At 35.8% G+C, this 26,970-nt stretch overlaps 1 protein-coding gene across 4 annotated transcripts in view; it reads left to right on the plus strand.

Annotated features, from left to right (window-relative positions):
- The window catches only part of LOC150083681 (extracellular matrix organizing protein FRAS1-like), an 866,422-nt gene that overhangs the window by 178,559 nt on the left and 660,893 nt on the right, over nucleotides 1-26,970 (plus strand). For all 4 annotated transcript variants that reach the window (XR_016547213.1, XM_090378121.1, XM_090378123.1 and 1 more), the window contains exons 15-17: nucleotides 3,125-3,268; nucleotides 8,171-8,308; nucleotides 12,633-12,779. Coding sequence is in view for 3 of the 4 variants with exons in the window: in XM_090378121.1 (XP_090234247.1) it covers nucleotides 3,125-3,268; nucleotides 8,171-8,308; nucleotides 12,633-12,779 (429 nt within the window). In the remaining variant the exon portion in view is untranslated. The remainder of the gene's footprint in view (nucleotides 1-3,124; nucleotides 3,269-8,170; nucleotides 8,309-12,632; nucleotides 12,780-26,970) is intronic.

Genomic DNA, 26,970 nt, shown 5'->3' on the forward strand with positions numbered 1-26,970 from the left:
AGACTCAGAGAGGACATAAGAAGATTTAACAAAAGAAAAGTAGAACAAGCATTAAGGGAAAACAGAGGATTTAAATCAGCAGCCATGAGCAGTAATACAGAAAGACAAATGATACTGAAACTGAAGAATAGCGATGGTGTACTTATAAACAGCAGAGAAGGCATAATTCAAATAGCAGAAGACTACTATAGAGAATTATACAAGGAGCGAGGGAATGATAATGAGCGAGGGATTGCAAAGTAGCAACACATACAACATACCCGATATTCTTCCTGATGAGGTAGAACATGCATTGAAGAAAATGAAGAATCGGAAAGCCCCGGGGGAAGATGAAGTTACTGTAGAGTTGTTAAAATTGGGAGGAAGAGACATAACACAAAAACTGGCAAGGCTCTTCACAAAGTGCATTAGAAAAGGTGTGATGCCTAAGCAGTGGAATAATGCAATCATAGTTTTGCTGCATAAGAAAGGAGGTAAATCAGAAATTGGAAATTATAGACCAATTAGCTTGTTATCCCATATCTACAAGTTGTTCACAAGGGTCATTACTAACAGATTAGAAAGAAAACTTGATGAGAATCAACCGAAAGAGCAAGCTGGCTTTAGGACAGGATTCTCAACTATGGATCAACTTCACGTAATATCACAGCTAATGGAGAAAGCAAATGAATATAAAACACCATTATGCCTGGCATTTGTGGATTATGAAAAGACATTTGACTCCATACAGCATAAGGCAATGTTACGGGCACTGGAAAGACAAGGCATAGATACTCCATATATTATGATTTGGAAGAAAATATATGAGAGTGCTACATCCTTTATTAGACTAGACAAAGACAGTAGGAAATTTAAAATTGAGAAAGGAGTTCGACAAGGAGACACAATATCTCCGAAGCTGTTTACTGCTGCCCTTGAGGAAGCTTTCAGAAGATTAGACTGGTCGCAGAAAGGAGTCAATGTGAACGGAGAGTACCTAAACCATTTACGATTTTCAGATGAAATTGTGGTCATAAGCCACGATCCCAAAGAATTAGAGGAAAATCTTAATCAGTTATGCACAGTTAGTAAGGATTTTGGACTAAAGATGAATATGGCTAAAACAAAAGTAATGATGAACAAGTACGCCACGGAAAGGGAAATAATGATTGAAGGAGCAGTAATTGAAAAGGTGGAGTCATATACTTATCTGGGACAAGTTATTAGCTGTAATAATGATAAATGGCTGGAAGTCAAGAGAAGAATAAATTTTGGATGGATAGCATTCAGGAAATATAGTCACATACTGAAGAGCAATATCCCAGTTTGTCTGAAACGTAAAATAATGAATCAATGTATACTCCCCACCATGACTTATGGAAGTGAAACTTGGGCACTCACCAAAAGAATGGAAGAGAAGCTAAGAACTACACAGCGAAGAATGGAACGAATTATATTGGGAATCAGACTGTTAGATAAGAAGAGAAACATGGATTAGGCAGCAAACTCAAGTAAAGGACATTCTTATCAAAACTAAAGAACTAAAATGGTCTTGGGCAGGACATATAGCTCGAAGACGTGATGACAGATGGACTAAGAAAATAACAGAATGGTACCCAAGAGGAGCTAGAAGAAAACCTGGAAGACAAAGGTGGAGATGGATAGATGAAATTCATGAGTTTTTGAGTAGTAAATGGATGGCCAGTGCTCAAAACAGAAGGAACTGGAAAGTTGCTGGAGAGGCCTTCATCCTGCAGTGGATTGAAAATGGCTGATGATGATGATGATGATACAACATTTCTTGCGGTGATTGCGACTCGTCTTACCAAGGTTCGATGCGATTTTCTCTTAATATTCGTGTAAATCAACACGAATCACAAGCCTCAGTTTGTGCTTCTCGTTCAGCAGTGTCAGAATTAGCCTTTCATGCCATTAACGAAAAACATACTTTTTTATTTAACGAGGCCAAATTACTTAATGTTCAAATAATACGCAACTATTAATTGCAGAAACCATAGAAATTAAATTACACGAGAATTCTGTTAATGTTCGGCGGCCATATTTGATCTCCGATGCGTGGACCTTTACGCTCATGCGCGAAGACAAATAATCACTATTTAAGTTTCGGGTTTAAACCGATTCGGTAATTTTCATTCCTGTGATCACGACATACGGTCGAAAAGCGTTGACAGCTTCAGGAAGGAAAATCGTTTTGAATATTTTTGTTAGATTCTTTTAATTGTGTTAATTTGATTTTTAATTGTTTTAAATTGATTTGAATTGTGTTAAATTTGTTTTTTAATTATTTAATTATTTATATTTTACTCTAATGTACTGGTAAGTTGTCGTTTTTTTCGTTTTTTCCGTTTTAATTTCTGGAGGGTATCATACAGATGTGTTCTACGTACTATATTGAGGTATACTCCTCTTATTATTTTACAAGTATTTAACATCTATAAGATATGAATACTAACAGCAATTACTGTTTCTCAGCGTTTGGACAGTGCAATTGTGGGTATACTAACAGCAATTACTGTTTCTCAGCGTTTGGACAGTGCATTGTGGGTATGAGAGAAAGCTGAGTTACGACAATTGGCTCTGGCTTGCCTGTTTTGAATACATAGCAGTCTGCATAGGATGATGGAGAGTTGAGTGTTAATGGACTGAGCTTGACTGTCTGGAATTCTTTGCGACCTGATTCCAAAGGTAATATCCCAGTAGATCCCTGTTTTTGTTATATCCTTAGGAAGCTGAGCATAAAATTGCTTTTACATGATAAACTGATAAAAATAAAGTTGTCACCGTGTATCTTTATTTTTTGTTTATTAATGTCATAGAATTTGTTGAAAAATTTTCTTCATGAAGTCACTCTAGAATATTATTATTGACCTTACTTTGGATGTGAAGTAATTAGGAATATAAGAGAAAGTAATGAACATATCCTTTTGAAATGTTTTGAAAGTTTTTCATTTTGGAGCAGTTAGTACTAATAGTAGTTAATTTATAATTATGATTGTAAGTCTAATTTTTTTATTTCTTATTTAATTTCTCAACAAAAAGTCGAATTATGTAATAATTAATCAATTATTATAAGTTTATTATTATTACTTTTATATTGTTTTTATTACTCATGTAATTTTTATAGAGTGTCATCAGTCTTGTGCTACATGTTGGGGTCCAAGGTTAAATCAGTGTTCTTCCTGTTTTTTGGATGGACAACTAGAGAAGAATGGAGCTTGTGTGGATTCTTGCGGGGATAGGTTTTTTATTTCTGAAGGAAAATGTAAAGGTTGGTAAAATTAAAACATAAATAATTGTTTTAATTATTGTAATGGAATTATATATGCTTTAATAAAGATGTTTAATATTTAAATAATTTTTATATAATTATTTTAATATAACTCTAAATATGGAGATTATTTTTAAATTTACTGAAGGAAAAATTAAGTTGTTGATTATAGTATAATTATTAATAATATTCACTTCTATTAGTTTATATACATCAGTGGTAGTCGACTACATCATCAGTATAATTTTAAATGTGCGTACTTGCAATGAATGAGAAAAAAAAAATCGAAAAGCTACCTTTTGCCATTGCCATTTAAACTACAAGCATTTCTCTTGTTCGTTATATGAACAAAAAAAAAAGCAAGCATATATTTTACCATAAATATACCCAGCATGAGAAAGTTATGAAAGAAGCACAAAACATGAGCCTAAAGATTGTAATCCAATCGTTGTAAAGATGGTTAGGGCATTTTGTACTATGAGAGAATTATTCATATCTATTCCCTTTTTCTTTTACGAAAAGGCAATGTTGATTCACTTTTGTATTAGTAACAACAGCTTTCTTTGTCATATTGTATTTTTGAAATTAAAAAAAAATACAAGGGGCATTTGAAAAGTTTATGGCTTGAGTATGAAGGATTTATTTGAAGAATTTGGTAACATTACTTTTCAACATACACCGATGAGCCAAATCATGACCAGTGAGTCGTAATGCAAGTCAAAGCAACTGCAGGTAAACTATGGTGCATGCGTGGGTAGACACGGTATGAAAAACACCTGATACTGAGCTCCATTAATCAGTGTTACTCTTGTTCTTCAGATGGGAAAGGCAGCGGACTTAAGTGAGTTTGACAAAGGCCAAATTGTAAGGGCCAGACGACTGGGTCAGAGCATATCTGAAATGGCACGGCTACCAACACCGGCCACGGTCAGCCATGGTTGACGATGGCTGGTGTTGGGCGACCACGGCTCATCGATGCTCGAGGTGAGCGAAGGCTCTCCTGGATGGTATATGACAACAGAAGGGCGACTGCAGTGTAACTCATCGGTAATTGGAATGCTGGTGATGGGAGTAACGTGTCACAACACGCAGTACATTGAACACTGCTGAAAATGGGGCTGTGTAGCCGCAGGCCACTCTGAGTGCCCATGCTAACCACAGTTCACCGACGATAGTGCCTAAAATGGGCACGCGAGCATCAAAACTGGACCTTGAGTGATTGGAAGAAGGTTGTCTGGTTCAATGAATCACGTTTCCTGTTGCACCATGTGGATGGCTGGGTATGTGTGCATCGTTTACCTGGGGAAGTGATGGCTCCTGGATGCACCGTGGGACAAAAACAAGCCGGTGGTGGCAGTGTCGTGCTTTGGGCGATGTTCTGCTGGGATACCCTGTCCAGTCATCCATGTTTTGGGCACTCTGACGTCTACCACCTACCTAAACATCATTGCTGACCAGGTACATCCTTTCATGGCAACGGCCTTCCCCTCTGGTGGTGCCTGTCTTTCAGCAGGATAATGCACCATGCCACACTGCCTGGATTGTTCGAGACTGGATTGCAGAATATGAGGAGGACTTCCAGGTATTGTCCCGGCCTCCAAATTCTCCAGACATCAATCCCATCGAGCATCTGTGGATTGTGTTGGAACAGCAATTCCGATCTGCGGCATTTCAACCACGGACTTACAGGAGTTAAAGGATCTGCTGGTTACGTGTTAGTACCAGATACTACAGCCACATTTAGAAATCTTGTAGCATTCATGCCTCACCGGGTACAAACTATTTTGGCTGCATGTGGAGGACCAATAACATATTAGATAGGTGGTCATAATGTTTTGGCTCATCGGTGTAGTTCCCTTTGGAGCCAATACACTTTTGCCATTGATGCTGCAATGCATTGATTCCAGCTGCAAAGTACATTTTCTCTTGAGCCTCCAGGAATGCATTCACTGCAGCAGTGATGTCTCTATTGGTGAGAAAATGGATGCCAGCCAGGTATTTTTTTGAATTAGGAAATAGGTGGAAGTCTGAATGTAGAGATGGTCCAAGATTTCAAAGCCACACTTAGGTTGGGCAGCCACGGCAGTGACAGACTTGTGAACAGGCACCTCTTCCTGGTGGAACAACACTGCTTTGCTGAGTTTTTCTCAGCATTTCTCTTTGATTTTTTCATGCAAACACTTCAGAAAGTTTACATAATATGCCCCTGTGACTGTCTGGCCTTTCCAAAGGCAATCTACTGGCATCACTCTGTCAGTGTCTCAAAAAACTGATGCCATCACCTTGCCAGAAGAAGGAATTGACTTGGCTTTCTTTGGTGGGGAGAAGAGCTGTGTTTCCACTGTTTGGACTGCTCCTTGTCTCTGGCTGAAAGTGATGGACCCATCACTTTCAGCCTTTCTTTCATCACAAACCTTGCAAGGAAATTTGCTGGATCTACTTTATAAATGATGCAAATCTTCACTTGACTTGACAACTCTTGTGTTTTGATCTGCTGTTAATAACTTTGGGACTCATGCTGACACCTTTTGTAGAGCAAAAACCTGTTATCATGTGATACACATGTTCAGATGAGATGCCTGAGACACTGGCAGTGTACCAAACTGTTGGCCATCAAATTAAAATCTCATTTTAATTCTGTTACCCACTTCTTAACCATGAAATAGGAAGGGACATCCTCCTCCTCCTCCGATGTTGGAATCATATCCTCATGAATTGCCTTTAGCATTAATCCCTTTTTCCAAATTATTGCACAGGAGCTGATTTTTCCATTTTTCTTCATTCACATAACTTTTTTTCCCTCAGGATCTGTAATTAAGAAAAAGAGAAATCATTGAAATTGCATGAAACTTGGTGGGTTAGTATTTTAAGTGTTATACATTAAGTACAGAAATTTTAATGCTGTTCTACTACCCCTTTCATACACAGGCCACAAACTTTACAAACACCTTGTATATATTATTTCTAATTACATCCCTTATAATGTTAAAATAGTGGTATTTAAAGTATACAAACCATTTCTTGCCTTTATTCCAGAAAATATTAATGGTGTATAAATTGCACCATGTGTCTGTTTTTTTGCATGTCCACTTGAGGGTTAATAATGAGATTAGCAATAGGTGCAAATTAAAAGGTGACCTAAAACTTATGGAGTTTAAGGCCACCTTTTAATAAATAAATAAACAAAATCAATGAAATGAATTCAAATTAAAAGTTTAATTTGCAGTGATAATATAATGAGGATGTGACAACTAAAGTACCATATAATACCAGCAGAGACATGAGATAATAACAGTTCTGCTATGGTGCTTTATTAGTTAAGAAACTACTTGTAAGTCTGTGTATGTCTCCAATACCATCATTTCTAATAATTGGGTTATGTCTTTTAGGTATGTATTTTTAGCTTCTTTCATTTTTTTCCCTTCAGTTTATTGTATTAGTTAGATATTAATTTTAAACTGTCCTTTGCATACTAAAAGGTAGGTCCTTGATAAAATGTAGTTTGTGTAATTCTCATGTTCCTGATTTTAATGACTGAGGTGACAGTTTGTTTTTATTTTTAAAATTTTTTCATTTGTCATCTGAAGGACTACAAGCATGTGCATTATGTTTTGTTTTTCTAGTTTTCTATTTTTGGTGAATATACCTCTTTACGTAGTCTGCTCTAAAGAATTCTATCCACTTTATTTATCATCCCATAATTTTAATTTTTTTTGAGACAACAGTTTTCTCTAGTATTTAAAATGAAATGGGGAAGTTTTTGGAACATATTTGAGTTGCGGGAAAAGAAAAAAATCAAACACAGTTTGTTCTTTTACCCTACATTGTATTTCCAGTCTAGCATCTCATTTGCCAACTTGAAATTGGCTACTGGCTACTAAAAATTCATGGCTTCCTCTGTTATTGAATTGTCAGAATCCACCCCAGAAAAACTCATTTCATCAGAAGAAATTTTATTAAATTCATCTTCAGAACTAATTGAAAAAAAAAAATAATAAATAATAAATAAAAATTATAATGCAGCAGTCCTTTTTTGCTTGGTCACCATTTTGAAATATACTGTAATATGACTCCACTTTTTTCCTTATATGTTCTGAAGATGTAAACTTATCAGTTATGAACACACAAATATCCTTCTAATTCCTTTGTAATGAAAAAGTAAATGTACATCTTTAATTGTTTATGGTTGTTGAAAGAAGACTGTGTAGGGTAGAATTCTGACAGTGCTATCATTATGTGGCTATCAAGACCTTTTTAATCAGAAACAATTATGAAAGAAAAACACTTTATACTATGTGAGGAATTTTATACAAGTTTATTCCACCTTTAGTGGTAAACTTACTACAAATAATACATACTAAAGTTGTTTCCCAGTGACATTTCTGGATTCTTTAAAAATCCTGAAACGTTACCATTCTAAAACTTTAGTGTAATAAATGAACTAAACTTGTATCGAAATCTCCATGTTGTATATGTTTTTTTTTTAATAATTGTTTCCAATGGTCAACATTGTAATGTCCTTTTCAGACTGCTTTTTAATATTTTCCAAGTGTTATATACTATAATTTTTATAAGTGTTACATACTAGCTCGCCATTATCACCAGCTATTTCCATTCTTTACATTTTAAAGCTTGTAGCTAATTCATACTCTTCTAATTAAAATTCTAGTTCTTTGAATTGTACATTCTAATTAAAAGAAGTTTAATAACCGTGTAATTAAATCCATTCAAAAAATTAAAAAGTTCTGAAAGTTATATGTTCTGAATTGTAAACTTAGTTCTTATACCTTTTAGTTCCGAATTGTAAACTCAGTTCTTATACCTTTTAGAATTTTTAAAATTTTTGAATGGATTTAATTAAGTGTAATGTATTTCACATAATTATATTGATTTCATTTTCAGTGTGTAACAGCACTTGTGCATTATGCAAATCCACAGGCATATGTGACATGTGTGTGGATGGGTTCTATCTTCAAGATGGTGTGTGTGTTTCTTCTTGTGATTCTGGCTATTATCCTACATCAGATAATCTTTGCCTATGTAAGTATACACTGTTTCTGAATTATCTTATAAAGTAGCATATTGGTAAGGTAACATAAAATAAGTAAAACTTAACCTATGACATATGGTAGGGAAGTTATAGGAATAACTTTATAAAGTAAGTTAAAATTTAACTTACCAGTTAGTTGCTTTTGTTCACTTCAAAGGATTTCCCTTAGGCAGGTCTGCACAAAAGAAGAAAATAAGTAAAGATAGATTAAAAAAAAAAAAAAAAAAACAAATAACTGATCCCACTAGTTGCTTGTTTGTTAGTTATTTTTTTTTTTAGGAGCATTAGCAACTAAGGCCATATTGCTCCGGGGATATGCGATGGTCATTCCCTGACATTTCCGCATCCTCCATATTTGGTGGTCACGAGCTCGAACCCCGGTATAATTAAGAAGCGTGTGCTATGCACTGCTGCTCCTTCCCACCTGGCTACAGAGGTGCCCCCACTAGTTGCAATGTTTTATCACAAATTCCAGTTGGTAAGGGATAAGGTAAAGTCACTCATAATTATTAATTTACCCTTGCTTGCCCATTCAAGTTGCCTAAACAGATTTTTATATTTTCCAAAATCATTAGGCTTGTAGCCTACCCCAACCCTCAACTTTACTTTATTATTAGTAACTTGCACCATACTGATTTTACATCCAGTGGGTAGCACACGCTTCTTGATTAGACCGGGGTTCGAGCCCGTCACCACCAAATACGGAGGATGCGGAAAGGTCAAGGAATAACCACTGCATATCCCGGAGCAATATGGCCTTAGTTGCTAATGCTCCTAAAAACCAAATAACAAATAACAAATAACATCCAGTGGGTTGGATGGTTGGATCAGATTCTGATCCAACCATCACTTTCAATTCTGTCTTATTAATGCATTATAATCACGAAAGTAAATCCTCATCACCAATTTTCGGATGACACCAAGTCTTAGTTAGCTCTATGGTAACCAACAGATCATATTCACTCAATTGTTAGGAACACTCCTGGCATACCATATAAAATTTTATAAATTTATTTAATAAAAGTTTTAAATTTTTATTAAATAAATTTATAATAAGTAAAATTTTTTACTTTTTATTGCCCTTATTCATCCATTACAACTGCTTAAGCAGGTTTTGTTGGTTAACATTTCTTTTCCCATTCATGTATTGCTTTGAGGTCTCTCACAAATGTTCTTGAGGAGTGTGCAAGTGAAGCCTTGATGCAGAGACCAAGTTCCTCCTCTCTGACATTAGCAAAGTCTCTTGCACCTCCTGTGTTGAAATGAGCGCCATCTCTATTAAATAAATTTGCTCTCTCAATTAAAGCTGGCCAAGCTGTGATAAACTCCCCCCCTCCCCCAATAACCTTGCAGAGCCTCTGTGGTCTGGAATTAATCAACAAGTCTTATAATGGGGGATTTTAATTTCCTGGATATTGACTGGAATTTGAGGGTTGGTCACTCACACACTAGGATGGCTTTTGTGGATTTATTCGATGATTGTTTTCTACATCAGCACGTTCGGTAGGCAACTACATGGAGTAATACTCTTGATCTGATTATCAGTAGTGATCCTTCATGCATTAAGAATCTGCAGATAAAGGCACCACTAGGTGGCAGTGATCACAGTGTGCTGAAGTGGGATTTACTCAAAGAGGTAACTACCTTCAGGGGTAAAGGGAAGGGTTTTTGCTTTCATAAAGGTGACAACGGTGGTCTGAGACAGTATTTAAATTCTATATGGTGAGACCAACCGATGATGTTACCAACAGCAAATTCAAAATGGGAGGCATTCAAAGAATTTATCTGGGAAGCTACTAGGCTTTACATACCAGCTAAGAAATATTGTTCAAGGTTTAAGCCTAAATGGATGTCAGATGAACTAATAACACAGAGAAGAAAAATGCATGGGATACATATAAATTAATGGTTGACATGGAAGCCTATGATAGATATAAGCTGGTCTATAACCAAGTCACAAAGGAGATTAGGCAGGCAAAGGCAGATTATGAGAAATCTTTGGCAAAGGATGCAAAGAAAAACAACAGAGTTCTTTACCTGTGTAAACTCTAGAAGAAAAGGGATGAATCAGATTGGTCCACTGGATATTGATGGTCTAACTGTTGATGATCCTGCTCAGGTGGCTAACAAACTAAATGAGTATTTTGCATCTACATTCACACATGTGGAGTTATTCAGGGAGGGGAATGCCAGAGGTGAGTTAAACTCTGGCAGTGAGCTAGATGATTTTGTAATAACTGAGAGGAAAGTGGAGGAGAAATTGTTGAAGATAAACATAAAAAAGGCACCTGGGGTGGCTTTAATATAACTGGATCTATCAAGTTATATTAAAGGAGGCAACAAAGGAAGTGAGCAAACCCTTAGCCATAATTATGAGAGCTTCTTTGGACTCAGGGGAGGTACCCATGGACTGGAGATATGCAAATGTGATCCCAATTCACAAAGGAGGACAAAGGGCAACACAGTAATTATAGACCTGTTAGTTTAACTTCTGTTCCAGGAAAATTAATGGAGGCACTGGTTAAAGAAGCACTGCAGGATCATCTAGACAAGACTTCAGTTATAGCTCGGACACAGCATGGTTTTGTTAAGGGAAAGTCTTGCCTGACCAATTGGATTGGGTACTGTGATATGGTCACAAAGGAACTGGATGCAGGGAATAACTTTGATATCATATATTTGGATCTTAGAAAGGCTTTTGATACTGTTGCACATGGAAGACTGCTGAACAAATTGGAGCAGTGTGGCATTGGAGGCAAATTGCTGTTATGGATAAAGGGATGGTTGAGTGGGAGAAGACAGTGGTAATCAATGGACACTGTTCATCGTGGACTAATGTGATTAGTGGTCCCTCAGCATTCAGTGTTGGGTCCATTGTTATTTTCTGTATTTATAAATGATATTGATGATGGTATATCAAGCTTAATATCCAAGTTTGTAGAAAATACCAAGGTTGGCAGGGCTGTTAAGGACACTAATGACAGTAAGCTGCTGTAGAAAAGTTGAGCAGATGGGCTGAGAAGTGGTAAATGAAGTTTAATGTTGAAAAATGTAAAGTACTACATGTGGGAAGCAGTAACCCTAGAGTGACGTATCAACTCTGTGGTACTACACTGACAGTGGTAGAGAACGAAAAGGACCTGGGGGTAATTGTGCAGGCATATGTGTAATTTTCTGAGCAGTGCAGATGGTCTGGAAGAGTAGCTCATAGTGACTTGTCAATGATATACAGGAATTTTTTTAGCAGGGATAAGGAGGTGATTATCCCCTTGTATAAGGCAAAGGTCAGGCCACATCTTGAGTATTGTATACAGGTCTGGAGGCCTCATTTTAAGAAGGATGTAGAGCTGTTGGAACGAGTACAGAGAAAGGGAACAAAATTAGTGAATGGAACAAAGGGTTGCTCTTACGAAGAAATGCTTAAGTTTTGCAAATTACAGTGTCTGGAGACTATGCACCTGCGAGGCGCCTCCGTAGCCAAGTGGGAAGGAGCAGCAGTGCGTAGCACACGCTTCTTGATTAGATCGGGGTAAAAAGCCGTCACCACCAAATACAGAGGATGCGGAAAGGTCAGGGAATGACCACCGTATATCCCGGAGCAATATGGCCTTAGTTGCTAATGCTCCAAAAAACAAACAACAACAACAACATGCACCTGCGAGGTGATCTGATTGAGTTGTATAAAGCCATGAATGGTTTGAGCATGCTCAATGCTGATGGGATTCTTCCTCTTGCTCCGAATAATCACCCGAGAGGGCATAAATTCAAATTGAGGAAAGACAGATGTAAGATAGATGTGTGGAAGTTTGCCTTTAGCCAGTGGGTAGTTGGTTGGTGGAACAGACTTCCATCCTTTGTTGTGGAAGTTGATAGCCTAAATAAATTTAAGGCTGAACTGGACAGGTATTTGGAACGAACAGAGGGGGTGAAATGGGGCATCAGCCAAAAAAATTTTTTTTTTTGGCTGATGCTGCATAAGCTTGCTTTCTTGCATAATATGCTTCTACTAATGCTAATGCTAAAGTCTATTTTAACTTGTGTTTTTTGAACTTGCTTGCATACCACTATGCAAATGGCAGCAGTTTATAAGTTAAAGATTCACTGTTATAGCAAATAAACTTATGATCTGATTTGCTGCTTTAAAATACAATATTGAATTTTAGCCATGTATTAAAAAACTTTTTCTGTTTAAATAATATCACATTAAGTTATAATAGTATATATACGATCATTAATATTTTTGTTTTAAGTTAAAAACAATATTGAATTTTAATTATTTATGTATTGTGAATTGATATTTTGAAAATTCCTTAGCTTGCAGTTCTAATTGCTTAAGCTGTTTTGGTCCATTAACTGTGCACTGTACAAGCTGCCTTCCAGAGGAGTTGTTGCTTGAAAATTCCTGTGTTAAGCACTGTGGTATTGGCTTTTATGCTGATTTAGAAAGCAGGATTTGTAAAGGTATGCACCAAAAAGCTAAACTAAATATTGTTTAGGCAATGTTATTTTTTTGTACTTCTTATATGATGTGCAGTCATAAACTAATGAGACTACAATATGTATACTTTTATATTGATGTATATCAAAAAGTTTTTTATATCCATCCAGTTGGTTTTTGGAAACTTCTGTACATCAATAATTTATTTAATCTGAAACTGACTATACATTAAAATAAAATTAAATAAAATATCATCTTATGTTTTGATACTTATTTGTGTATACCTTTTTTGAAGATTAAAATTTAAGGAATTTAAATTTTTTTTTAAAACTAAGATTATCTGGCAACAGGCCTTACTTATAAGAAACAAAGGAATAAATCTAATAAAGTGCCTTTAGCCATTCTGCTGATCAGTCTTTACTTAAGAAAGCCTATTTTTTGTTTTTAATTAAGTGTTTTAATTTTTATCTGTAGGTAACGTATGCAGAGTAATGTTGAAAGGTGATATGAATTAATTTCTGTTTTAACTTGATTGACACCTGACTACCAGTTTTTTAATGGGCAGGAGTAGATCATAGATATAGCTTAGCTTAATTTTCAGCACTCACCTCATAGTAATCCGGTAAAACTTTCAACTTCATAGTTGGTTGAAAGTTTTACCACGTACATAGTGGTTATGAAATCTAATAACTTAAGGAAATTAGAAATTTAAAAACTAAGTTATGAGTTTTAAAAATTTTTCTAAGAAAGGAAAGTGCGCCTTCCATTCTATAGTTGTCTAGTTTAAATAAATTAAATGAAGTGAGATAAAAGCTAATAGCTGCGCACGAGCAACCTTTTGAAATCGTCTTCAGTTAGCTACAGTGGGGAGGGAAGAGCGTGCGAGTGTGTTATATACAGGTTGAGTTCCCAAAATGCATTTCGGTGCACTTGGAAACTTTATACATGCTAAATTCCAAATAGGCCTCTAAATTCCAACATATTAAACAAATCTTTTTGTTTAATATGTTGAACAATGTGTGGTGCTTAAACCACTCAATGACGAAGGCTTCGTTTTGAAGGATTTTATAACTAGAATTTAGTTTAACTACTGTGATCACTGAATCGATGAGTGGGTTATGATTATAAGATTGAACATGTTGTGTTAGTTCTGTACTTGATAAATTAGATTTGAAGCTATTGAAGTGGTAGTATACATGCGAGTTAGAAATTTTTGATGTCCCAAATTTTGCTGTTGTACTGCCTATGTTACATGCTTGACAATCTGATTGACATCTAATCAAATATATAATGTTATTATAATCTTGTGTCCCATACTCATATGTTGTCTTGTATGAATTGAATTTAGAACTTAATTTATTATAAGATGTAAATATTAATTTGTTATCTGTATTCTTAAAAATCTGTTGAAGTCATCTAGCATATTGTTTTTTTTTTTTTATTTCGTATGATGTGATCAATACACGAAGGAACCAGTTTTTTCTTGCTTCCTTCATGTATCGTGGCCGGGATATCCAACCAACCGGTTGGTTCGGCACCATCGTGATATCCAGCCCGAGGCGGGAATCGAACCCGCGACCTTTGGGTTGCCAGGCAGGCACTTTACTTACCCGGCTAGCCCGGTCGGCTAGCATATTGTTGATGGTATGGGAGGGCGATAAGGGGTTTGTGTGTCTTATTCTTATTCACGTGGTTATTAATTTTGCTTGGGTTATTAGTATTATTATGGACTTTGGTGACGGTTTCTTTTATTAGTTGTAATGGGTATTTCCTGTCAATGAATTTTTTGGTGAGGTATTACAATTCTACAGATAGGTCTGTTTGTGTGTGACTATATTTGATAGCGTTGTATATCTTATTGTATAGAACTGCTTTTTTGATGTATAGAGGATGGTGTGAGTGGTAATGTAAGAATTTACCTGTATGTTTGTTCTTTCTGTATATTTTGGTGCCTAAAGATGTACCTATTTTGTATATAGTAAGGTTTAGAAAATTAATTTTATTATCAGTTTCTACTTCAAGAGTAAATATGAGTCTCTCATGTGTTGTATTAAATGTGTTCAATAAAGTATCGATAGTGGTTTTGTTGCCCATTATGAGGACGTTGTTTGCATATTTCATATATAGTTTAATCCCTGGGGAAAGGGTTGGAGTTTTTTTTTTCTTCGATAGAAGCGAGGTAGATTTCGGATAAAGGGGCAGAGATACCGAGGCTCGTGGGAAGGCCAAAAATTTGTTCGTAGATGTTATTTTGAAATTTAAATTGTTTGCCGTTAAGTAACAGTGACGTTAGCTCTAAAATGTCATTAATGTTTGTTAGTATGTTTTGTCAAAGTGTTGTCTTTAATTAATAGTTCTTTAAGAGCCATGGTTTCGACGTGTGCATTTGTATACAGGGAGATGACGTCAAAGGACGCGAGAATATCGTTTTCAGATATGGTCATGGAAGTTATACGTTCGTGTGTCTGTTTAGTATTGTAGACTCTGAACCGAGAAAATCTCATTAAAGGTGAAATAATTTTGACGAGGAATATGGATAGATTAGCATAGGTGGACTGTTTATAGGAAACAATGGGTCTTAAAGGATAATCTTGTTTATGGAGTTTGACTATTCAAAAAATGTGTGGAAGAATATTACTGCATAATCCTATTTAATTTGTTTGTTGGCTCTGAATCTTAGAAAAAGAAGATTTCAAAAGTTGCTTGTGCGCAGCTATTAGCTTTTATCTCACTTCATTTAATTTATTTTAATTAGACAACCATAGAATGGAAGGTGCACTTTCCTTTCTTAGAGAAATTTTTAAAGCCCATAACTTAGTTTTTAAATTTCTGATTTCCTTAAGTTATTAGAATCTCATAACCACTATGTGCATGGTAAAACTTACAACCAACTAAGCTGATTACTATGAGGTGAGTGCTGAAAATTAAGCTAAGCTATATCTATGATCTAGTCATTACATCACAGCACATAAGGACTCCTTAAAATATCATCAGTGGGCAGGAGTAGGATTCTATCCCACAGGTTGTGCTGTTTTTTTAACTTACACAACTTGTAAATTGGCCTTTAAACATGCATTCATACAGATATAATATGCAATGGACCATATGAACTGGAACACTGGTCTGAATAGTTGATGCACCAAAAATTTCCCAGCGCAAGACGAGACAATAAGTTTGGTTTAGCATTAGCAGTGGCAAATAATGCAAGAAAGCAAGCTTATACAGCATCAGCAAAAAAAAAAAAAAAGAAAAGACACCTCCCGTTTCACCTAAATTGTCTTCCTTATTCATGCAGAATTTGATGTTCTGCATGAATAATGCATTGTTCTTTTTATGAAAACAATGAAGCATTCACCACTTTGGAAGCCACCAGTATGCTAATCAATTCTTGTATGAACATTTAAGGAATGGCTGTATGGAGATTAAAGTCTTCCTGTGAAGTTCATCTTAAATGATAATGCTGTACTTTGCACTTGTAATGATTATGGTCATGTAGTCATGCTTAAATGTAAATTTTTTCTGATGTTTAATAAGAGAATTGTAGGTCATTGTTCTTAAATAAACAAGTGACGATTGAGGATGAATATTCTTCACTGTGTGTGTGTGGACAGCTGTCCTATGTTGTAGCTAGCGTAGCGAATTTTTTTGGAATGTCAGAAAAGTTGAATCCTTGATAAAAGGCTGAAGCAGTCCACAAGCATCATTTTTTGGTATCTTGACACTGTTAGACTATTTAGCATTAGAATATGCAAGAAAGCAAGCTAATACAGCATCAGCCAAAAAAAAAAAAAACCTTCCCATTTTGCCCATCTGGTCACTCCAAATGTTTACCTAGTTCAGACTTAAATTTATTTAAGCTATCAACTTGAACAACAACAGATGGAAGTCTGTTCCAGCAATCAACTTCCCACTGGCTAAAGGCAAATTTCCTCACATCTTTTCTACAACTGTCTTTCCTCAATTTGAATCTATGCCCCCTCAGGTTCTTAATCTGAGCAAGTGGAATGATCCCGTCAGCGTTGAGCCTGCTCAAACCATTCAAGGAACTAGGTAATGTTTACCTAGTTTAGCCTTAAATTTATAAAAGTTATCAACTTGAACAACAACAGATAGATGTCTCTTCCAGCAATCAACTTCCCACTGGCTAAAGGCAAGCTTCCTCACATCTTTTCTACAACTGTCTTTCTTCAATTTGAATCTATGCCCCCTCAGGCTCTTAATCTGAGCAAGTGGAAGTATCCCCTCAGCATTGAGCCTGCTCAAACCATTCAAGGCCTTATACACCTCGATTACATCACCTCGCAGGTGCCTGATCTCCACATGCCACAACTTGCAGAACTTGAGCCTTTCTTTGTAAGTGCACCCCTTTGTTCCTCTCACCAATTTTGTTGCTCTTCTCTTTACTCATTCTAGCAACTCTACATCCTTCCTAAAATGAGACCGCCAGACCTGTACGCTATACTCAAGGTGTGAGCTGACCATTGCCTTATACAAAGGGATAATCACCTCCTTGTCTCTGCTAGCAAAATTCCTATATATCATTGACAAAACTCCATGACCTGCTCCAGCAACCTGTCTGCACTGCTCAGAAAACTTCATATCTAACTGCACAATTACCCTAGATCTTTTTCATTCTCCACCTCCCTGAATGTAGTACCACACAGTTGGTACGTTTCTCTTGGGTTACTGTTACCCATATGCAGTACTTTGCATTTGTCAATATTAAACTTCAGTTGCCACTTCTCAGCCCATCTGCCTAACTTTACTAGATCCAGTTGGAGTAGCATACTGTCTTTACTGTCATTAACAACCCCGCCAACCTTTGTATCATTTGCAAACTTGGACATTAAGCCTGATATACCTTCATCGATATCATTGATAAATACACAAAATAACAATGGACCTAGCACCAAACCTTGGAGACCTCCACTAATAACATTAGTTTACATACAGCAATGTTCATTTATTACCACTCTCTGCCATCTCCCACTCAATCATCCCTTTATCCATTGCATCAATTTGCCAATTTGTACAGCAGTCTTCCTTGTGCAACAGTATCCAAAGCTTTCCTGAAATCCAATTATATGATATCAAAATTAATTTTTTGCATCCAGTTCCTTTGTGACCACATTGTAGTATTCAATCAAATTGGTCAGACACGAATTCCCCTTAACAAACCCTGATGTATCTGAACTATTAATGCAGTTTTGTCTAGGTGATCCTGTATCACCTCTTTAACCAGTGACTCCATTATTTTCCCTGGAACAGAAGTTAAATTAACAGGTCTATAATTATTTGTGTCACTCTTTGCACCCCTTTTGTGAATTGGGGATACATTTGCACATCTCCAGTCCATGGGGACCTCCCCTGAATCTAAGGATGCTCTCATAATTATGGCTAACAGTTTGCTTACTTCCCTTGCTGCCTTCTTCAATATAACTGGATAGATTCCATCTACCCCAGGTGGCTTTTTTTATGTTTAACAATCTTTCCTCCACTTTGTTCTCAGTTATTACAAAATCACTTAGCTCCCTGTTAGAGTTTGATAAACTTCTGGTATTCCCCTCCTTGAATAAATCCTCATGTTTGAATGTAGATATGAAATACTCATTCAGTTTATCAGCTACTTGAGCAAGATTGTCAAATAGTCAAACCATCTATGTTAATTGGACCAATCTGATTCATGCACTCCTTCTAGAGTTTATATAAGTAAAGAACTCTTTGCTGTTTTTCTTTGCATCCTTTTTGCCAAAGATCTCATAATCTGTCTTTGCCTGCCTAACCTCCTTTGTGACTTGATTACAGATTAGCTTATATCTGCCGTAGGCTTCTGTTGCATCTGATAATTTATATGCATCCCATGCATTTTTCTTCCCTTACATGAGCCTCATTAATTCATCTGACATCCATTTAGGCCTGAACTGTGAGCAGTATTTCTTAGTTGGTATGAAAAGCCTAGTCCCCAAAGGCTTCCCATTTAGAATTCACCTTTGGTAACATTGTTAGTTGATCCCACTGTATAGAATTTAAAAACTGTCTGAGACCACTGTAGTGACCTCTGCAAAAACAAAAACCCTACCCTTTACCCTTGATGGTAGTTACATCTTTACGTAAATCCCATCTTAGTACATAGTGATCACTCTTACCTAGTGGTTCCTTTATCTGCAAATTCTTAATGCATGAATAATCACTGCTGATAATCAGATCAAGAGTATTACTACCTCTGGTTGTCCCTCAAACACGTCGCTGTAGAAAACAATCCTCCAATAAATCCACAAAAGTCTTGCTAGTGTGCGAGTGACCAACCCACAAGTTCCAATCAATATCTGGAAAGTTCATATCCCCCATTACAAGACATTCTGATTTACTGGACCATTCTATTTCTCTGTACAATTTTTCATTGTACTCTTTAGAGCCATTAGGCCTACAACACACTTCTACTCTCCTTTTCACTTTCCCATTGTTTATGTCACATCAAACTGACTTAGTATTGCACTGTCTGCCTATGTCAACTGGATGCACTTCCATAGATTTTATGTGTTTCTAAACTAGCAGCATAACCCCTCCTCCCTTCCTACCCTGTATGTCTATCCTTTCTGTACACATTGTACTCCCTAAAATCCAATTCTGCCCTTCTTATATCTGTGTTACACCATATCTGATATCCCAACAATATCTGCCTTTGATGCCTTGATCAGCAGTTCAAATTCATCAAATTTATTTACTATACTTCTAGCATTGGTGCATGTGCAAGTATATATGCATCTGTTCTTACTCTTAATTACCCTAACAAAGCCCTTGTATTTACTTGTTCCATGATGACTCCCAGCAGCTCTTGAAATCCCTACCAACTTGCTTTCTAGGGCGCTGCTAATTACAATAGAAGCAGTGCAAGAATCGCTTTCGCCTCTGCCTGCGGCTACTGTTAATCTTTTAGTCCGTGTATTCTCCCCCCAAACTAGCAGTTTTCCAACCCACCTAACACTGCCTCAATAGCATCAACAAGTATTCTTGCACCCTATCTATTTAAGTGTATCATATCCCTGTAGAAGCAGTCTTTCCTGTTAGCAAGCACAGACCACACTGAAAAAAATTATATCCATGAGCCTTGCACAATCTCTCAAGGACTGAATTGATTGACAAGGCTCTCATCATATACTCCCTCCTATCATGTCTGGTCAGAATTGCATACACTTTCAAATTTAACCCTAATTCAATGCTTTTTATCAACTTGCACTTGTTAAGTAATTCCGCTGGTCTCCTATTCTTAATATCATTAATTCCAACGTGTACAACGATATCATCTTTTGTGCCCATAAAAGATTATATCTGCCCTACAATGTCATCAACTTTCGCCCTGGCAGACATACCGTGGGCTTGTTCCACCTATCCTTTTTGCATAATGTATTCCCCATCTACGTGACAATAGAGTCACTAACAATAACTAGTTCGTGTGGAACCAGTGCACCTACCCTACTCTTCAAACTCTCATAGATGCCCATCAGAATGCTGAACTGATGCCTAATTTCTTCACAGTCTCTGCACCTAGCACACACAAAGACATCCTCCTTGGCTAGATCATGTCCTGTTCTAGACAGGTTTTCAAACATTTCACATTTCACACATTTTTTTAGATTGTGATGTGTTGGAGAATCGCCACCTTTGGTTCTCCCAAGAGCTTCAGTACTACCACTACTTTGTGCTCATTGCTTTGCTGCTCAAGTCTGGATCATGATTCCATTTAAGTATAATTTAATTAACAATGAAATTTAATAAGATTAATAAATTTTACTGATTAATTGATAAAAAAAAAAAAAAAAAAAGGTAAACTGCAGGCATTATCAACCCACTGCAGAATGGAAGCCTCCTCAACAATTCATGTTGAGGGAAATGGACCATAATTTGCTACGCTGGTCCAGTGTGGGTTGGCAGATCGCCCATATTTGGCAGTGAGGGGCTTGAATCCCTGTCTACTCGAGGAGCATGTGGTACTGCACTCCCACTCCTGACCACTCTGCTATGGAGGTCTCTGTAGCCGAGTTAATTGATAATACTATACTAATCTAACAAATTTCTAATACAGTGCTACGTATTTCGCTATTTACTTTTACGTTAAACCTTATGCTATGAAGTTTGGGATTTGCATTATGCTATTCCATATTGTATAACAATGGCGGCATGTTACAAACTGTAAGATCTACAGACACTTAAGTATTAACTTTTAAAATCCCTTTCTAAATTCAGATAAACCAAAGCGCTTGACTAGGACCTTAAAGCTAATTATTGAAAATGATTAATATAACAATTATATTAATCATTTTCACATTAATTTATTAATATGAAAATGATATTAAATATATTAATAGTCAATAAAACGACTAAATATGTATAAAAACTTAACTTTCACCAGAGCTGCAAAAATCTTGGCTTTCCATTTCTTCTGAATCATTGTATTAAAAAGGAAGTATTTGTTCTCTTTCTTCCAGCATAGATCTTGGATCTTCTTGCGAGTTAAGTACATGAAAACATGTACTCACAAGAAGATCTAAAATATCTGATTGAAAGATAATAAAAAAAAAACAGCAAAACAACAATTTTGAGTGAGTTTTTCAGTATGTAAGTTCTGTAATATTCAGATCAGTTTAACTTATTATTATTTATGAATTAACCTTAAGTTCCAGAGGGAAAAAAAAAAAGGTTTAGAGTACATTATTTTTAATGGAACTTACCTCCTTAGCTGTTTGCATTTGATTAGAATAAAAAATAGAATGGAAAGAAAATGGACGTTAACAGCTTATTTAAAATAAAATCCTATGGAGGAAAGTTCAACTTTCTATAGTGTTCGTCATAGAGACTTGCCCTATGCTAAAAATACAATGTAGAACCAAGAGTTCAAATGGCAAACTTTCAAATGTTATTTTTTAGTTGGTTCATGAGTGACAAGAGAATGGGAGAGAGTGTGGTTAATATGTTGAGTTGTAATTCCTATTGTCAATTCAAGAATGTGTGTTGGAAGTTTAATATTATTCAAATTCCTAAATATAAAAATAGCGAAATGCTTAAAAGTCCATATCATTTCTCACAAATATGGAAGTATTCAAATTCCATATTTGTGAGAAAGCTGTAGGTACTTTAATGTTAAGGATTGAAAATAGCATTGTGTTTGAACTATTTTGTTACTAATGCTTCATAAATAGTCAAATTATAACTATAAGGTAATTTAACCAATGTTAGAGTAGAAGCAATCTGAGGTTAGTGAAGAGTTGATCAGATGTGTTGGCTGAGTTCATTTCCATGGTATTGCGTGCATAAACTGGCTTTATGATAATAAGCTCTGCTATTGGATACATTAGAGGCACCATATTTGACTGTGGTGCTCCATATATAACATGTTACAATCTTGTTGGCAAGGGATTAAATACACTATGTTTGTTAGTGTCTTGGATATTGAATTTGAAGGTATCTTTGTAATTTTTAAAACATGTGCTAATTTTATTATAGGATGAGGAAACTAGGGCGAGATTGGTGTTGGAAAAGACATTTAAGTTGGCTGGCTAATTGAGAATGATAAGGGAAAATCATTTTTGTATTGGTAACTAGTTTTGTAATTGCAGAAGGATTCTTTAATCTATTTTTTACCTTATGTATATGGATTCTTGAATTAGTCTATGAGGATATCTCCTTTTTGAGAAAGTACTAGTTAAATATTGTAATTCTATTTATAAGTCATTTTCATTATGGAAATATTTAATTGCCTTGTAAACCTCCATGTGTAAAACTGATTTTTTATCAATCTATGGATGATGTGAATAAAAATGTAAGAATTTCCCTGTATGTGTCTTTTCTATAGATGCAAGTTTTTAATTGGTAATTATACTTAAAGATTTTTAAGTTTAAAAAGTTTATACTATTATCTTGTTCAAGTTGAATTGTGTATTTAAGTCTATGATGATGATCTGAATTAAATTTTGAAAAACGATTATCTATAGTTTGTTTGTCAGAAACTATGAGGTTGTTGGGGCTATCACAGACAATGGTCAGAAAAATGGCAGCTATGCTTTAATCCAGCAAAGTGTAAGGTATTGCACCTGGGAAACAGTAATTCCAAAATAACTTATACACTTGGCAGAGTTGAACTAAAGCCAGTAGTGGAGGAAAGTAACTTGGGTATTACGATACATTCAGACATGAAGTTCTCTGAGCGTTGTAGACTGGTTGCAAGGAAGGCCCATGGTGTCCTTTTGATGATTTATTGAATAATTGCTAGTAGAGATAAGGATGTCATAATCCCATTATATAAGGCTATTGTTAGACCACACTTGGAATATTGCGTTCAAGTATGGAGACAGCACCTAAAGAAAGACATTGTGCTTCTTGAACAGGTCCAAAGACTGGTAACTGCTGATCCCACCTGGTGAGATCCGCAAAAGGGCATCCATATGAGGCAAGATTTCGAATATGTGGGTTGCAGAGCTTGGAAAAACTAGGCACTTTAGGTTTGGAAAAACTAGGAAAAACTTGGAAAAACTTGGAAGGCACTTGGAAAAACTAGGCACTTTAGATTGAGGTGTTTAAAGCTCTGAGAAGCATATTCAAAATGAATGAGGATGAAATTTTCATGGTTATAAATGATTCAAGAACAAGGGGCCATAATTTCAGGTTACTGGGGGGGGGGGGGAGATGTTTAGACTGAATTGCAGAGGAAGTTTTATTTTAGCCAGCGAGTTATAAATTACCAGAATAAGTTACCTACATGGGTGATAGAGGCTGACAGTTTGGGGAAATTCAAAAGTCAGCTGGATATAATTACCTACGGGAGGAGGGAAATGCATAGGTTGTCTATTTCCTTTTTTCTTCTTATTATTATTTTATTTATTATTTTATTTATTATTTTATTTTTTTGGTTGGTGCAGCATAAGCCGTAGGCTTCCTTACACCATGTGGCCATTGCAAATACTAATGACAAGCTGGCTTTGCTACCTGGGAGTTTAAAATGCTGAAGGAACTGATATTTGTTGACATTTGAGTCAAGTGGACTGAATTTTGGTGAAGACTGGTCATTCTGCAAAAAGCAGATCCTCTTCTTGCACCTTCATGATGGTAGGACTGTTAGTAACCCTGGATATAACCCCACATGTGGCACCAGGTGTAAACCAACATAAGCAGGAGTCAAGGTGTGGCATTGACACCATACAGAGGAATGCTGCCCTTCTGTGTTACTAGGCAATACTAAATGGTAGATGACTCCATCAACCAGTGCAATATCACCACTTTACTTACTGGGGGGTTGAAGTGGTGGAATGCCATGTTTAGTTTCCAGAGCAAAGCTCCAGCAACCTCCCTATCTCTTCCATCATGCAGTATGATTGATGTCTTTTGGGCAACATAGCAAGATCCAATCTTCCTTACATTCCAAGGTGCAGCTCTAAAACGGTATTTGTAGGCTGGCCGCTAGATAGTTCACTGGACTGAATGTATTGATTACTGTCTAGGAGGCTTCTGGATCAGCTGTGTATAATTTCACTGCCTCTACTCTGCCAGATAGTTACTGAAGGGAGTCCTAGTAGCGTGTATGTGGGGGGCATTGTTGAGGCTATGGTATGTCAAGGAGTTGAAGATATTCTTGTCGTGTGTACACCATATCTAAAAATTTCATTACTTCATACATCATGTCCTCCCCGCCTTTTCTTACTACTGAATACATCATGAATAGTCAAACTAATAGAACAAACTTACCTGTGAAAAGATTTAAACCTCCAAAACACTTCCTCATTCATTTCACAGAATAATGTAAGGTACACGTAGTGCTATTATATGGGTGTTATCTCCATATCATATGCTCTAGTCTTTTTTTTTTTTTTGGCTTTTTTGAAAGTCTAGATGTAATATTTAATATTAGTGTATTTCTGATTCTTGAAGTTAAACTTCTGGGAACCTTTGAACACAAAACTAGACGAGTAAGGTTTCAAGAATATGCTTCACAAATGAAGCATATGTTTGCTTCATTTGAGGCATAACTTCATATGTGAAGTTTGCTTCACATATGAAGTTATGCCTATTGCCAATATAGTACATAGAACATATGAAAGTGTTCTACATAATATATTGAGGTAAACTTCTCTTATTATTTTACAAATCATTTCATAAATATATGTGATCTCAGTTCCAATCTCTAATGTCCATTTCCACTTACAGTCTGCTTCAAATATTATTATTTCAAATATTATTATTAAAACAATATTATTATTGTTACTCTCATGTCATTGTTCATTCAGTGTAGGCATTTCAGGATTAATTCAGACATTTATAAAGAAATATATGGACTTCCTTCCGATGGGATTAGGAATTTCATCCCTGCTATCAGAAATATATCTAGCAACTATAGCAGATCATATTCTTAACCCCTTTCCTTCTACAGTTAAGTTACGCAGTTAAGTTATTACAGTTAAGTTATTCATTCATTATGCAGACAATATTTTCGTCTTTTCTGACATACTGTAGATAACCTTTTCTCAAAATTTTAATTCAGTTCATCATAGACTTAAATACACTATTGAACTTGAACAGGATAATAGTATAAACGTTTTAAACTTAAAAAGCTTTAAGTATAATTTTCAATTAAAAACTTGCATCTCTAAAGACATTTTTATTCACATCATCCATAGATTGTTAAAAAATGTTTTACATACACAGGATTACAATGCGATTCAATATTGCCATAATGAAAACTACTTCCAAACAAAACAGAATTACAATATTTAATTAATGCTCTCTAAAAAAGGAGATATCCTCATAGACTAATTCAAGAATCCAAACATAAGGAAAAAAAAAATTTTTTTTTAAATTGGTAAAAAAAAATGTAAAAATTTTAAAAAATAAAAGTTTTTTTAAAAATTATTTTTTTTAAATTCTACTTTCATTTTTAACAATAATTTCACTTTAGTGACAGGCAACCAAGCCAAAATAAAAGATTATCTTGCCTTATCATTCTCAGTTAGCCAGATGTAAAGATTGGTAGAATAGTTAATAATCACTGCCAAGCAGAGCTTCTTTAGAGTGACCTAGATAGACTTCAGGATTGGCATTGGAAAAGACATTTCCAATGTCTTTTCCAATGCCAATCTCTCTAATTTGGTCATTCTCTAATAAAATTAGCACATATTTTAATAATTTCAAAAATACTTTCAAATACAATATCCAAGACACTAAAAACATAGTGTATTTAATCCATTGCCAACAAGATTGTAACACATGTTGTATAGGAAGCACCACAGATAAATATGGCAGCTCTACCTATCCAATAGAAGAGTTTATTATCATCAAGCCAGTTTATGAAAGCAATACCATGGAACTGAACTAGCTAACACATCTTATATACTCTTCACCAGCCTCAGATTGATTCCACTATAACATTAGTTAAGTTACCTTCTAATTATAAATTGACTATCTATGAAGAAATTCGTTCGTAAAGGTGACTACGATGGTCTGAGACAGTATTTAAATTCTATACAGTGGGACCAACTGATGGTGTTACCAACAGGAAACTCAAAATGGGAAGCATTTCAAAGAACTTATTTTGGAAGCTACTAGGCTTTACATACCAACTAAGAAATATTGTTCAAGGTTCAGGCCTAAATGGATGTCAGATGAACTAATGAGACATATGGCAGAGAAGAAAAATGCATGGGATACATATAAATTAACATGTGACACAGAAGCCTATGATAGATATAAGTTGATCTGTAACCAAGTTACAAAGGAGGTTAGGCAGGCGAAGGCAGATTACGAGAAATCTTTGGCAAGGGATGCAAAGAAAAACAGCAAGGAGTTCTTTACTTATGTAAACTCTAGAAGAAAGGGGATGAATCAGATTGGTCCACTTGATATCGATGGTTCAACTGTTCATGATCCTGCTCCAGTAGCTAACAAACTAAATCAATATTTTGCATCTACATTCACACATGAGGAGTTATTCAGGAAGGGGAATGCCATAGATGAAGTAAACACTGGCAGTGAGCTAGATGATCTTGTAATAATTGAGAGTAAAGTGGAGGAGAAATTGTTGAAGGTAAATACAAGAAAGGCACCTGGGGTGGATGGGATCTATCCAGTTATATTAAAGGAGGCAGCACAGGAAGTAAGCAATCCGTTAGCCATAATTATGAGAGCTTCCTTGGACTCAGGGGAGGTACCCACAGACTGGAGATGTGCAAA

The sequence above is a fragment of the Mastigoproctus giganteus genome, chromosome 7 (genome assembly GCF_048544385.1).
Source record: "Mastigoproctus giganteus isolate SK-2022 chromosome 7, ASM4854438v1, whole genome shotgun sequence".
Classification (NCBI taxonomy): domain Eukaryota; kingdom Metazoa; phylum Arthropoda; class Arachnida; order Uropygi; family Thelyphonidae; genus Mastigoproctus; species Mastigoproctus giganteus.